The following is a 14,143-nucleotide window of genomic DNA, read 5'->3' on the forward strand; positions in this document are numbered from 1 at the left end:
GTTTGTCTTACAATGACTAACAGGGTCACACCTTTGAACCCAAGGACAAAGAGTTGGCTGCTGCCTTATCACGAGTAGTGTGTGGCAGGTGGCAGGTGTCTACAGGAAAACACTCGCTTCATTTTTTTTTTTTTTTTTGGTTTTTCGAGACAGGGTTTCTCTGTAGCTTTGGTGCCTGTCCCAGAACTAGCTCTTGTAGACCAGGCTAGCCTCGAACTCCCAGAGATCCGCCTGCCTCTGCCTCCCGAGTGCTGGGATCTAAGGCGTGCGCCACCACTGCCCGGCTTTGCTTCACTTTTTGTTGCCTGAGTCTCTCTTTCTCAGGAATAGCTAATCTTTAGCTGAAGCACGTCACATTTTAGTTATGACATATAAAATACTCTGCTTCCAAGACTTGGCTTTAACTCTTTTTTTTTTTTGTCCATTACAAAACAGTGGGAAAAAGTTAGAACATACAGACATAGAAAGAGAAAATAATACAAAACTAGTTCATCGAGTAACTACTGTTAATTTCTTTTAAGAATTCAAATTCTGGGAACTGAAGAGATGGCTCAGCAGTTAAGAGCACTGGCTGTCCTTCCAGAGAACCTAGGTTCAATTCCCAGCATCCGCATGGCAGCTCACAACCGACTCTAACTCCACTTCCGGGAGATCTGATGCTCTCATCAGGCATACATACAGGCAAACCACCAATGCACGTGAAAGATAGATAGATAGATAGATAGATAGATAGATAGATAGATGATAGATAGATAGATGACAGATTAATTGATAGATGATAGATAGATGATAGATAGATAGATGATAGAGAGATGATAGATAGATGACAGATAGATAGATTGATAGATGATAGATAGATAGATAGATAGATGATAGATAGATAGATGACAGATAGATAAATTGATAGATGATAGATAGATGATAGAGAGATGATAGATAGACGACAGGTAGATAGATTAATTGATAGATGATAGATTGATAGATGATAGAGAGATGATAGATAGATAGATAGATAGATAGATAGATAGATAGATAGAAGAATTCAAATTCTGTGTGTGCAGTATATGCATGTATGTGCTTGTCCACGTGTATGTGTGTGGAGGTCAGAGGTTAACATCAGACATCTTCCTCCATCACTCCGCATCTTGTTTTCTGAGACAGGGTCTCTCGATACTTCAGCTTGGCTGGCCAGTGAGTCCCCAGGATCCTTTATCCTCTAGCACGGGGGTTCCCAATAATACCTTGGTGTCCAGCTTGACCACAGGTGCTGGGATCCAAACTCAGGCCTTGCCTGCAAGGACTTTACCCACTGAGCCATCTCTCCGGCCCCACCCGCTATTAACACTTTGGGTGGGTCTTGTTAATGGGATTTTATTCCTTTCTGTTTGTTTGTCAAGACTGTGTTTCACACACCCGGATCAGCCTTGAAGTCCTGATCCTCTCGCCTCCACTTTCTGAGGGCTAAGATTGTGGACTTGTGTCGTGTGATTTTTTTTTTTAAGTCACATGGAATTCCTATGCCTATCTCCTAAAAGCTACTGTATTCATGTCACGAGATGGGGGCAGGTCATCGGGAAGAACAGAGGGGTTGCCCTTTCCACAGATCATTTTAAGAGCCAAAGGAACTGAGAGACAGTGGGACTTGCCAGAGCCAGGGGGTTGGGCCATGGGTTAGACTCTCCCAGAAAAGATGTCCCATCCTGAGGCTGGGACAGCAGCAGAATTCAGGATCACGGGTGGGAAAGCTCTCAGGGCCATGTCTTTCCAATTTATCCACTCTACGTTCTAGGGAGTGGCTCTCTGCCTCCCACAGAGGCTACAGGAAGGACCTGCCACGCGTGTAATGTCTCCAATCGGCCCAGCTCCTTCCCCTCTCCAGGGTTCTCCTATGACCTGCGGCAGAATTTCTCGTTGACTGTGGGACAAAGTGTTTCTGTTTGCCCGCAGCTTTCACAGTTCACGAGGCTGGTGGCTTATCTCTTGAGATAGGCACTCCCGGAGCTGGCATCCCTCACTGGTGTGCAGTCAAGGCACGCAGAATCAGCACTCAGCAGGGTACAGAACAGTCTGGAAACCTGTCCAGAGTCCGCGGTCCCTGCCACAAGCCAGGAAGCAAAGAGATCTATCGACAGCGTGGTCTGAAAAGGCTGTTTGTTAGAACTCATGCTCGCTCTCTCTCTCAACTGTACCCCTAAGAGAGAACAGTATCAAACCCATAAGCAAGAAAAACAGGATCTACACTCTACAATGGATCGTTTTAATTTGCGTGCCTACGAGCACATGTAAGGAGATGTCTACACACCTGTATGCACACAAAGCTGGTAAAAGGTGTTGGCTGCCCTCCTCTGTCACTCTCTATTCCTTCGAGGCAGCGTCTCTCCCTGAACCTAGGGCTGGTGTGTTTTCTGCAAGTCTGGAAGTAAGTCGGCAAACCCTAGTGATTCTCCTCACTCTGTCTCACCCCGCCCACCGTGGAGCTGGGGTTACAGGCATTCGTGGGGTATCCAGCTTGTTATGTGGGTGCTGGCATCGAAAGCCCAGTCTTCTTGATTGTTTAACAAACACCCTTGACCAATACGCCACCTCTTGACCAACACACACACATACACACACACCGTATTAGATTTTGTGAAATGGTCTGGGGAGATAGCTCAGCCACCAAAGTGTTTGCCTTGCAAGTACAAAGACGTGTGTTTGATTCCCAGAATGCACGTTTACAGAAATCTGGGCAGCAGAGTCCTCCCAGCATTGGGGAGGTGGAGATGGGTGGATCTCCAGATCTCATGGGCCAGTCAGCCTAGTTTAATTGATGAGTTCTAGGCCAGTGCTTGAGGAACAACAGGAGTCCTCTGGCCTCCATACACAAGAGCACACACACACACACACACACTCAGACACACATACACTCACGAACACATTCACATACACACACTCACATACTCACTCACACAAATTTGAAGTGGACTGTAGGCTTTCTTTGTTCATCGTAAGAGACATCAGCATCACAGACAGGCCCAACCAGGGAAACAGACCTGGCACTGAACTTTCAGAATGAATTACATACTTTCTCTCCTCCGTCTTTTTTTTCCTCTGCATTGTGAGGTTTGGCATCCTACCTACACAGCACTAAACTAAAGCTAAGGCTCAGGGAATCCCAATGTGACAGTCTGGCATGTCCTTCAGAGGTTTCTAGTCTCCCCAGAACTCCAAGAGAACTCTCACCCACAAAAGAAACATCTTCAACAGGTCTGGCGACTCCCACTGCTCAAGGTAGCCCAGTCCAGCACGGGCATGCCGGGCTGTCAAGAAGCCATTCCTCAAAGGATGGCAGAAGCCCAGCCCCTGAGGTTAGCCCTGGGACAGGGAAATGCTTCCTGGAACACACCGACCCAACGCTGGGCTTTCCTGCACGTGAACCTGGAGGGCAGATCTGTCCTACCGAGGCTCCTTGTGAGCCTCCAGACCTCAGCCTTAACCCAAGAAACAGGTCCTGGAAGTCTTTGAAACCTTGAAGAGATAAAACAAACACAAAAGAAAACCCCAAACCTGCAAAACCCAACGCTGCCTGTCCAGCATGTTTCTTCTGATGCTCAGCTTTTTCTTAGCTGGGTGGGCATTTTTGCTTTCACAGGTTTCTTCTTCTAATTATAAAAGAGGGGCTGGGAAGAAGGCTCAGCTCTTGCAGGGGATCTGAGTTGGGCTCCCAGCACCCACATCATACAGCCCACAACTCCCTGGAACTCCAACCTCTGTGAGCACCCGCACTCACAAGTGTGTGCATGCGTGCACACGCGTACACACACACACACACCACACACACACACACACAGAGTTTTTTGGTTTTGTTTTTTTGTTTTTCAAGACAGGATTTCTCTGTGTAGCCCTGGCTGTATTGGAACTAGCTCTTGTAGACCAGGCTGGCCTCAAACTCACAGAGATCTGCCTACCTCTGCCTCCTGAGTATTGGGATTAAAGTCATGTGCCAAAACTGCCGGGTCACATAGGCAGAATTTTTAAATGTCAGAAATAAAAAGAAAGAAATTACATTTTATAACTATTGACATAAGGACAAATACATCAAATATATAATAAACCATTTTATTTCACTTTAAAGTATTTTTCTCTTTCTTCTTTGTTTTACATGTGTGTGTATATGTGTGTGTGAGAGAGGGGAGTATTGGTGTATGTACATTTATGTGCAGGTGCACACTCGGCACATACGCCAGAACACAGAACAGGATGTTTTGTGTCCTGTTCTATGACTCTCTACGCAGACCCTAGAGACAGGGCCTCTCACGGAATCCAGAGGGAGGCTGGCAGCCGACACGCCTCAATGATCCTACTGTCCCCACCCCCCAGAGCGCCGGGGTTAGAGGCCTGCATTCAGCTATTCCAGGATTTTTATGTGGGTTCTGGGGATTCAAACTCGGGTCCTGTGCTGTACCAGCTTTCCTACCCAGTAACAAATCTCACAGCCCTAAGGATTTTCTTTTCTCTTGTTTAAAGACAAGACTGCCATGTGTCCAAGGCTGACCTCTAGAGTGCTGGGATCACAGGCACATACTACCACACCCTGTGTATGCAGTGTTGGGGATCAGGCCCTGGGCTTCGTGCATGCTAGGCAATCACTCTACCATCTGAGCTGCATGCCTGGACCCCTCGTGTAAACATTTTATGGGTTCTGGCACTGTGCTTCATGGGCCTGATGTCTAAGTGGGTTTCTGCCCCCCAACGCACCACCTCCAGAGACCCTCTGATAGTAAGAGAAGAAGGCAGGTCTCACTCATGAAAGGAGAGGCTTGAGACAGAGGGATCTTCCCAGTGAGTGAAAGGTTGGCCAGGCAGCAGGCAGGGGGATACCATCTGCATCTTCCATCCTTACGAAACTATTTTCTTTTTTCGTGTTTCTCTGAAGTTTGTTCATAGGGGATGTATGTGTTTCTGTATACTGTGTTTTTTTTTTAAAGATAAGATCTCGCTATGTGGTCCAGGCTGCTTGGATTCTTAAGTTCAAGCAATTGTTCTCCTATCTCACCCCTCCCAAGGAGCTGGGATCTTAGACTTGCATTATCCCATCCAACCGGTTGGTGCTCTTATCCAAGCGAGAAGTCACGGGAGTAGAGACTGGGTGGTAACGGTGAGGGTGCAGAAGGGTTCTGCCTGCTGGGTCCCAAGATATACCAGCAGAGAGAAAGCTAAAGGGTCAGATGAGGGGGGAGGCTTCCTTCTGGTAGAACAGCCCTGGGATCCAAGGTTGGGTAATGAACTGGGGAAATCTGACCCAAAGATGGAAAGAGAGAAGTAGGGTATTGGGGAAGGGCTAAGCATACTTGGACCAGGATCAAGGAGTGACTCTCATCGTCTCTCCCCCGGGGGTGAAAGAGGTAGGTATGGAAAGGTGCCAGGAATAGAAGAGATGACAACGGAACCACCTCCAGTGGAGGAATGAACTATCCCTAGAATACAGAAACAGGTTCTTTTTTAGCATTTCATTCTAATTTTCTTCCGGTATTTGTATTCCCTCTCATTATCCCCGAAAAAGCTAGGTCTCCACCCCTTCCTGGTCTTAGTCACACTGCAGAGGCTTCAGGGGCTAGCCTGTGTTCACATTTGACTGGCAGCCCACCCCAGTACCTCTGCACCTCCCCACCTTGAGTCTCTTCTACAGGCAAGCATAGTCCTAAAAGCACCTACCTCAGAGAAAGAGGGTCCTAGAGCATCAGGGGATATTGGACAACAAATGACAAATGTCTCTTATGGACAGCATCTCTGGAGGCAGGTAAGAGACCCTTCTCCCTAAACACTCACCACTGCCAGACCCAGGAGAGAGCAGATGGCCTTGCAAGGGGATGCATGGCTGGGTACCACCTAGGATATATCATATAGACCACAGGATAAGACGTGGACAAGGACTTAAGAGCTTCTGCATCTGGACCAATTCTATGCCTGCAGACAAGACAGAACCTGCTGACCTTCATCCCTTCCATAGAACCACTGTCTTACTAGTATCAGCAGGGCTCCCTAGGGTAGCTTGGGGCTTCTCTGCAGTTCCAGCTGTTTTTCCAATGAGATTGCTGCAAGATCTTCTTATCAGTTCAGCCAACTCCTGCTATTGACAGGTGTGGTCCTCCTTCCAGAACAGGGTTGGAGACTCCCATCTCAGGCACAGAGCCAGGTGTGGGTCTCCATCCAGAACAGGGATGGAGATTCCCATCTCTGGCACAGAGTCAGGTGTGGTCCTCCTTCCAGAACAAGAATGGAGATGCCCATCTCGGGCAGAGAGCAGAACCTTCCTCACCTTCTTTCAAAAATCTAAGAGAAATTTTACTCAAGCTGTGGTTCTCAACTAGTGTTTTGTTGTTGTTGTTTTGTTTTTTGTTTTTTTTGTTTTTTTGTTTTTTGCCCTTCCAGGGGACATGAGGCACTGCCTGGGGAAACCTTGGTTGTCATAAACAGTTGCCAGGAAGAAGCCAGGCATTGTGCTAAACATCCCACAATGCATAGGACAGACCCCCCCCCCCCCACACACACACAGCAAAGAATTACCTGGCTCAAAATACACAATGTTAAGTTTGGAAAACCCTTCACTAGAATTGTAGGGTAAAAGTATCACAACTTTTCTACTTGCCTCCAAAGCCATTCTTCTGAAGGAAAGTTGACTCCTCAAAATCAAGACCTTCCAAGCTGACCTGCTCATGACTACTTCCCTAGTCTCCAGGGCAACGCTTCACCAACCAGCAATAAAATATTTGTTTAATAATGGGTTGTCGGGCTGGAGAGATGGCTCAGCGGTTAAGAGCACTGACTGCTCTTTCCGGGTCCTGAGTTTAATTCCCAGCAACAACAAGGTTACTCACCACCACCTGTAATGAGGTCTGGCACCCTCTTCTGGCCTGCAGGCATACATGCAGACAGAACACTGTACACACAATAAATAAATATAAAAAAATAATAATGGATTGTCTTCATTTGGTAATCATGTCTTCAGGCTTTGAGGGGCAGTCGTGTGCAAGCTCTTTCTAAAATATCATTATACCACTGGGGCACACATCCAAATATTAACACTGGGTGCCTCTAAAAGATAGCCAATGAGGTTTGCTAAATGCCCCCAGCCCATTCTTTTTTTTTCTTTTATGTATATGAATGCTCTGTCTGCATGTACAACTTTATGCCAGAAGAGGGCATCAGATCCTGTTAGAGATGGTTGTGAGTTACCATGTGGTTGCTGGTAATTGACCTCAGGTCCTCTGGAAGAGCAGCCAGTGCTCTTAACCACTGAGCGATCTCTCTAGCCCATTCCCAGCACATTCTTTTTCAATTAAATTTTTATTATGTCTATTTGTTTATTGTATTATGTGGGGGGCACACCAGCACTACAGTGTGCATGGAGAGGTCAGAGGGCAACTTACAGAAGTCAGCTCTCTCCTACCGCCCCGTGTGGGAACCGGGATGGAACTCAGTTCACCAGGTTTAGCAGCAAGCACCTTGTAAGCTGAGCCCCCTCGTCACTTCCTGCACATATCTCCCTGGAAACTGTCTTTAAAACTTTTCTGTATTCATGACAGCGTGTAGGTCAACTTGACCACTTTAAGATGCCACCATTTCGTGGGCTGTTTGAATAGAAGCTGAAAGAACCCTGGCCACAGAGAAGTGAGCCCCACTGTAGAAGGTCTTGCTCCTCAAAGAAAAAGTGCTAAAACTAGGTAACAAGCTTGGACTCCCATGAAATGAAACGGGAGCACTGCGTTCGAGAACATGGATCAAAATCATGTTCCCCTCGGGGCTGACATGAGGGGGCCACAGGAAAAAGGCAGAAAGAAGCCCCACCCAGTCACCTGCATGATTGACATGGGAGAAGAACAGGAGAGAGAAACCCCGACTGCCATCAGACTAACTTCACACCAAAAATACCCTGAGAGGCTCCTCTTGTTTTCTTCTGATAAAATACTGGAGGCCCCCAGAAAAGTGCTATCTATCTATGCCAAGAACTCTCTTTAGTCTCCAAACTACAGCCCCAGTCACTGTCTCCTGACTGTCAATGAGATGGTAGTTCATAGCGGTGCAGGAGCTGGTGGCAGGTACACACACCGTTCTCAGATAAAAACACAGCACTGGAAAACCAAGGCCTGCAGAGTCGATGGAGCTAATTGTGCATGTGTAGCCCAGCACTTGCCCCCAGCCCTTGAAAAGCAACCCAGACCTGCCCAAGTCACATCTACAAAAGCAGCCCTCCTGGCCTTCTTCCAGCCAGCCTGGCATCACAGATTCCAAGCTGCGTGGTTGTTATCAAACCTGCTGGCTCCCTCGAACTGCACACTGCGCCCTCCTGATAGCACAGGGATGACCCGCCACCCTTGAGGCACCGGAGGCCTGGCAGGGGTGATGCCTACTGGCCCATTTCTGTGGCTGTCAGAACTGCCACCCCTCCTGTCCCTGGCTGCGGTTTCAGCCCTTTCTTCCCGCTGGATCTGGAGATGTCAGAGGGTGCGGCTGATGCTTGTTTTCCCCAAGTTGGCACTGTTCTCCTGCCAGAACCTATCAGGTTGGTGCCAAAGAACCCCTTAGCCAGGCAAACAGTACCACTCAGAACACATAAGCACATCTGTGGTGACTGCTGTGTTGGTAAATCCAAGGCAGAACCAGACAGGAATGATCCAGCTGGATCAATAAGAAGTTGGGCTTGGGAGATGGTGCAGTTGGTAAAGTGCTGGCCACTAAAGTGTGAAGACCTGAGTTCGATTCCCAGCAGCCATGTAAAAAGTTGGGTATAGCAGCCTGCACTCGGATTCTCAGTGATGGGTAAGCGAAGACAGAAGCATCCCTGGGGCTTGCTGGCTAGGTAACCTAACCAAATCATTGAACCTCCAGATTATAGTGAGACCCTGTCTCAAAGAGAAAGGGGAGGAGCTAGAGAAAGGGCTCAGTGGTTAAGAGCGCTCACTGCTCTTACAAATGACCTGCACTCAGGTCCCAGCCCCCACATGATGGCTCACAACTGCCTGTAACTCCAGTTCTAGGAGATCAGATCTGATGTCATCTTCTGGCCTCCACAACACTGTACGTACATGGAAAACATGAAAGGCGCGAAGGCAGGCAGAGCACTCTCACACATGCAAATCTTGAAAATCACAGAACAAAACACAAGCTGGATGGCTTCAGAAAATGACTCCAATGACTAACTTCTGACCTCTCTATACACATGCATGTACAGACATACACCAAATATATAAATAAATACTTTTCTAATGACTATGTAAGGGATCCCAGCTATAAGTCAGGGTTCCTTAGTTTCCATGGCAATGTCCCAGAGATCCTTCACAGCCAGATTTTCTGCCAAGAAACCACCCTTATCCATTTGCCTTAATACAATGGAGAGATGTCACACACTTGGTGGAGAGATATACACATGGTGGAGAGATGTACACACAGGGGAGAGATGTACACACGGTGGAGAGATGTACACATGGTGGAGAGATGTACACACGGTGGAGAGATGTACACACAGTGGAGAGATGTACACACAGGGGAGAGATGTACACACAGGGGAGAGATGTACACACAGGGGAGAGATGTACACACGGTGGAGAGATGTACACACAGGGGAGTGATGTACACACACAGTGCTCCAGATGAACGATGTTTCTAGAGGCCCTATGACTGGAGGCTGCATGCATGACATCCTCATCTAAGGATTCATTCTTTCCCTCTTGGTCCACTGGGGCCCTCTGTCTCCTTCCTGGCCTCCAGGACATTCAGCTGTCTGTACCTCATCTTGGGTACACCAGTGATGTAAAGGTTTTCTGAGTCACCTAGGATATCTACCCTAATCCCAGGGGCGAATAATTAGAGTTTACAGGACCTTCACTGTGACCGCCATCTTTGCCTGCTTTTCTCTTCAGCACACACTGCTAAGAACTAATGCCGAGGGCTAGGGACCAGCAAGGCCCCTTGTTTACTCAACTCTCATCCCCAAGGGAAAGCTCAGGACCTCTGCAGTTCTGCAATTCCATAAGGAATTGCTGTATAGACCCATCCACACAGCTGCTATCAGAGCGCAGGCGTATGTAGAATCCCTGGCTAACACAGGTAAACCAGCGAGCAATTATTCTTCCAGGATCTTCAGCCACCCACGTGTCCCCATCAGCTCTGGCTCTACACTCCCACAGCTAAACCCATGCAGATCTCCTACCTTAGCAAGGCAGTGCTTGTGACATTGGCTGGAATTCTGCCAGGCCAGTAAGCCAGTGCTGGAACACGATGCCCACCTTCCCAGGTGGTCTGCTTGGCTGAACTTCCGCCTATGAGAAGAAGCAGTTGTTTCATGACTATTAGTAACTCGAGATTTCTTTGTCAGCTAAGAGTTAGCCTGTGGGAGAACAGTACCTCTCCAAGGGGGTCCAACAATTTCAACAAGGAACTGGCTTTTTATAAAAAAATAAAATATTTTACTGCCCAGCTATTTGTCCCCCAACTAGTTAAAAACTTTCCGTACATGTTTTGATTTTACTGGACTTAACATATATAGACAGAGCCCTGTTGCTCTTGTGACAGTCCCCACTTTAAACTTTTATTTTTAGCTGGGCGGCGGTGGTGCATGCCTTTAATCCCAGCACTCAGGAGGCAAAGACAGGCGGATCTCTGTGAGTTCGACGCCAATCTGGTCTACAAGAGCTAGTTCCAGGACAACAGGACAAATGCCAAAGCTGCAGAGAAACCCCTGTCTTGAAAAGCCAAAAAAAAGAAAGAAACTTTCATTTTATCCTTTACTTCTCACGTGTCCCTGCACTACAAGACTCAAGACATCCTAGGCGCTTGAAGCATCTTTGTTGAATCAATGAATTTGTCCTCCAGTTGATCATCTGCCTGTCTGATGAACGGAAAGTGAGCACAGACCCCTCCAAGTTGTTCACACATCCCCCATTACGAAGCCCTTGGTTCAATTTCCAGAGCCGAAAAACAATTAAAGAAAAACTAAAGTTCTTTGGAAGAGGGGGCTTCCTCAGCTGTTCAAACTACCCCGTGCCTGACTGATCTCGTGTGGATTGATTTGGGTTTGCTTTGTTTTTCCTTGAATTAATGGGTCCTGATGAAACAGTATCAGTCATCTTCCCGAGTGTTTGCCTCTGGGGGGGGGGGGGGGGCGGGGAGGTAAGAACAGCCCATGTGCACTCTCGGAACTGTCACATTGGTAATGGGAGACATTATTTTTGTAGTCAAGTTAAAAGTGACCACCAATAGACAGTCCGTGGGCTGGAAGAGATGAGGTCATGTTTTAAGAAAACATCCTGAATACACATGTTGCATTGAATTAACCATGACGGGCTCCGCCACTCCTACACACACACACACACCCTACCCTCATCCCCAGTTGAGCCAGAGGCCAGGGATTCCACAAGGTTCGCGTGTAAGAAGTTCTTCCAAGGCAAGCGCTGTATGTGGCTCACACACACACTGTGGTCATGCAACTTCCCCGAGTTTGGCTGGTGTAAATAATAAAAGCAATCACGGGTGGGGAGGCGAGGCGACCAGGATGAAGGCTTCCTCCCTCTGTGCTCTCACTGCCACAGACCGAACCTTTGATGTCCCTGGCTCAATACACCAGACCGGAAGTGCTCCAAATTCCTGGGACCAGCACACAAGGAGCTCTGGAGTCCCCCAAGTGTTGACAGAAGAAGGAAAACACAAAACAGCTCCCACCCTATGGGCTGTTTACGTTCAAGCGTGTCGGGCTCAAGACGACCAACTAAATTCAGTCACTACAGACTGGAAAGGTCTTTGATCTAATCCAGAATGTCTCAAGTGCACACTTTCCACCGAAGCCTTCTCTCCCCTAAAACACACACAGAACAAGACCCCTCCACACACGTGGAACAGAAAATCCGTTACTGTGGCAGAGCACAAAACGCGTTTCCACGTGGGTTCAGGAGGCGCGGCATGCTTCCGCTTACGGCCGAATAGCAACGAGTCGGAGCGCAGACATGTGCTTGGGAGTCTGGGGGTCTTTCCAGCGCTGGGAGGAACATTTGCATGGATGCTTTTGGTATGAGTGGGTGGAAAGACAGGGCCCTTTTATAGACAGCCCATGGCGCATGACATTCAAAGAGCCCGCTCATTAACCTTTGAGGCCAGATGCTAAAGCCAGGCCAAGGCTTCGGATCTAAGAAGTAAATCGCTATCTCCACCCAGAAGGCAGGCGCTGTGGCTCAACTCTGTGACAAGCAAAAGGGACACCTGTTTCTGTGAGACTGTGGGCAGCTCTTTTGCAGGTGGCTGACCTCCCCCGGGGATTCTCAGTGGAAACGGTTTCGTTGTGTTTGTCATCTTTCAGTAAAGGGTCAGAAGCTGGAGGGCTTAGAAGGGGCTGTGCCGGCAGCAAAGGGATCTGGCAACACATTGGAAAGTTCAGCAACTGAGTCAGGATCCGCCCATAGAGGCCCCTCAATATGACCATGTGGGCGGAGCTACTCAGCCAGTCCAGTTGACCTAAGGTTCTAGTTTTAACTGAAAGACATGAGTACTTACTCCAGCCTTGTATATGACCCCAGTTCCACAGCATTTGTATGCGAAAGGAATTTAGCTTGAATCCCAAGCTTGAGCAAGCCATTACAAAACTAAACATTTTATCACCAGCAACACGGACAAACCCCAGTTTCTCACCAGCCCTGCTTGGAGTGGAGAAAGGTCTCTCCAGTATCTTCCATCGGCCTTCTGAGGGGCGGGGTGCGAGCTATCTGTGCTTATTCAACCATTTGAGTGTGTGTGGTTTATCTTTACTAGTAAGAACAGAGTCCAGAATAACTGCCTCTCGGCAGCTATTTTATTCCCCATTCCAAGCTGAAGATAATAATAACGCTAACAATAACACTGTCTATTAATGGAGCCTTTTTACCAAGCACCAAACTAAGCATGTGACTAAGTACTTTCCTGCGTTATTTCATTGGATTTGGATGACATTCTTTTGCACATTTATTTGTGTGTGTGTGTGTGTGTACCAGTGTATGCTCACAGCAAGGTTGCATGTGGAGGTCAGAGGACCACTTCTGGGAGTTGGTTCTATTCTTTATCAGGTGTGTCCTGAGGATCAAACTTAGGTGTTTAGGTTTGGCTGCAAACATATTTATCAGCTGAGCCGTCTCCCCAGCCCTTGTATGGCAAACTTTTGCGCTACATACTATGCTCCCGTTTTTTTCTAATAGGGAAAAGTGAAAAGCTCAAAGGGGTTAAGTAATAGTCTCAGTCCTGAGGTCTGACTTTGGGGGAGTTTGCTATGCTAGAAAGTACTTGACCACTGAGTTTGAGTTATATCCACAAGCCTCGCTCCTTCTTTTTATTTTTATTTTTGAAACCAGGTCTCATGAAAATGCCTTGAATTCACTACGCAGCCCAGGCTACTCTCAATTTGTCAAATCTCCTGAGTAGCTGGGATAACAGGAATGTGCCACCAGCCCTGGCTGAGTTAAATATTAAATCCAGAATCATAGCCATTCACATCCTGAATGCATGTCAGAATTATGGTGGGTTCCTTTAAAACCACACGGCAAAGCCCTTCCCTAGAGGCTGTGATTGGCTGGCCTGACAGCGGGGAAGGCAGCACACCAAGGTCTTAGGAAGCTCTCCCAGTAACGTTAACTTGGGCAGGACTCATTCCTAGGCAAGAATCAAACACGATACACTTCAAAGCCAAATGTAGCTTATGTGCTTTTGTTTTGTTTTTATTTTTTTTGTATGTGAGTGTTCATACGTCGAGGTCGGTGTGGGGATGTAGGTCCGTGTATACGAGGACAGGTGGGAGGCCAGAGATCAACTTTTGGTTTTGGTTTTGGCTTGGTTTGGTTTTGCTTTTGAGGCCCAGGGAAGCTAAGCAGCCTTCTCTCGTTGAGAGGATGTAATGTCCAAACAAGGGAGAGAATCTACCAGGCACAATGGCTTGTGCCTGTAAACCCAGCATTTGGAAATCTGAGAGGCAAAGATCACTCCAAGTTCAAGGCCGGCCTGGAATAGATAATGGAATCCAAGCCGGACTGGGTTAGAGAGAAACACTTTCTCAAAATTGATTAATTAATTAATTAATTAATTAATCCCTCAGTAGACTTGACCTGTGACCCATTTCTCCCCCTTTCACATCTGACTTAATTAGTAAAAC

At 47.5% G+C, this 14,143-nt stretch overlaps 1 protein-coding gene across 4 annotated transcripts in view; it reads right to left on the bottom strand.

Moving 5' to 3' along the window:
- The window catches only part of Arsg (arylsulfatase G), a 127,212-nt gene that overhangs the window by 12,983 nt on the left and 100,086 nt on the right, over window positions 1-14,143 (bottom strand). For all 4 annotated transcript variants that reach the window (XM_041635649.1, XM_041635650.1, XM_041635651.1 and 1 more), the window contains one exon: window positions 10,190-10,298. In XM_041635649.1, coding sequence (XP_041491583.1) covers window positions 10,190-10,298 — 109 coding nt within the window. The remainder of the gene's footprint in view (window positions 1-10,189; window positions 10,299-14,143) is intronic.

This window comes from Microtus oregoni, unplaced genomic scaffold, assembly GCF_018167655.1.
Source record: "Microtus oregoni isolate MIOR12 unplaced genomic scaffold, Mior012 000048F_ref0000485, whole genome shotgun sequence".
NCBI lineage: Eukaryota > Metazoa > Chordata > Mammalia > Rodentia > Cricetidae > Microtus > Microtus oregoni.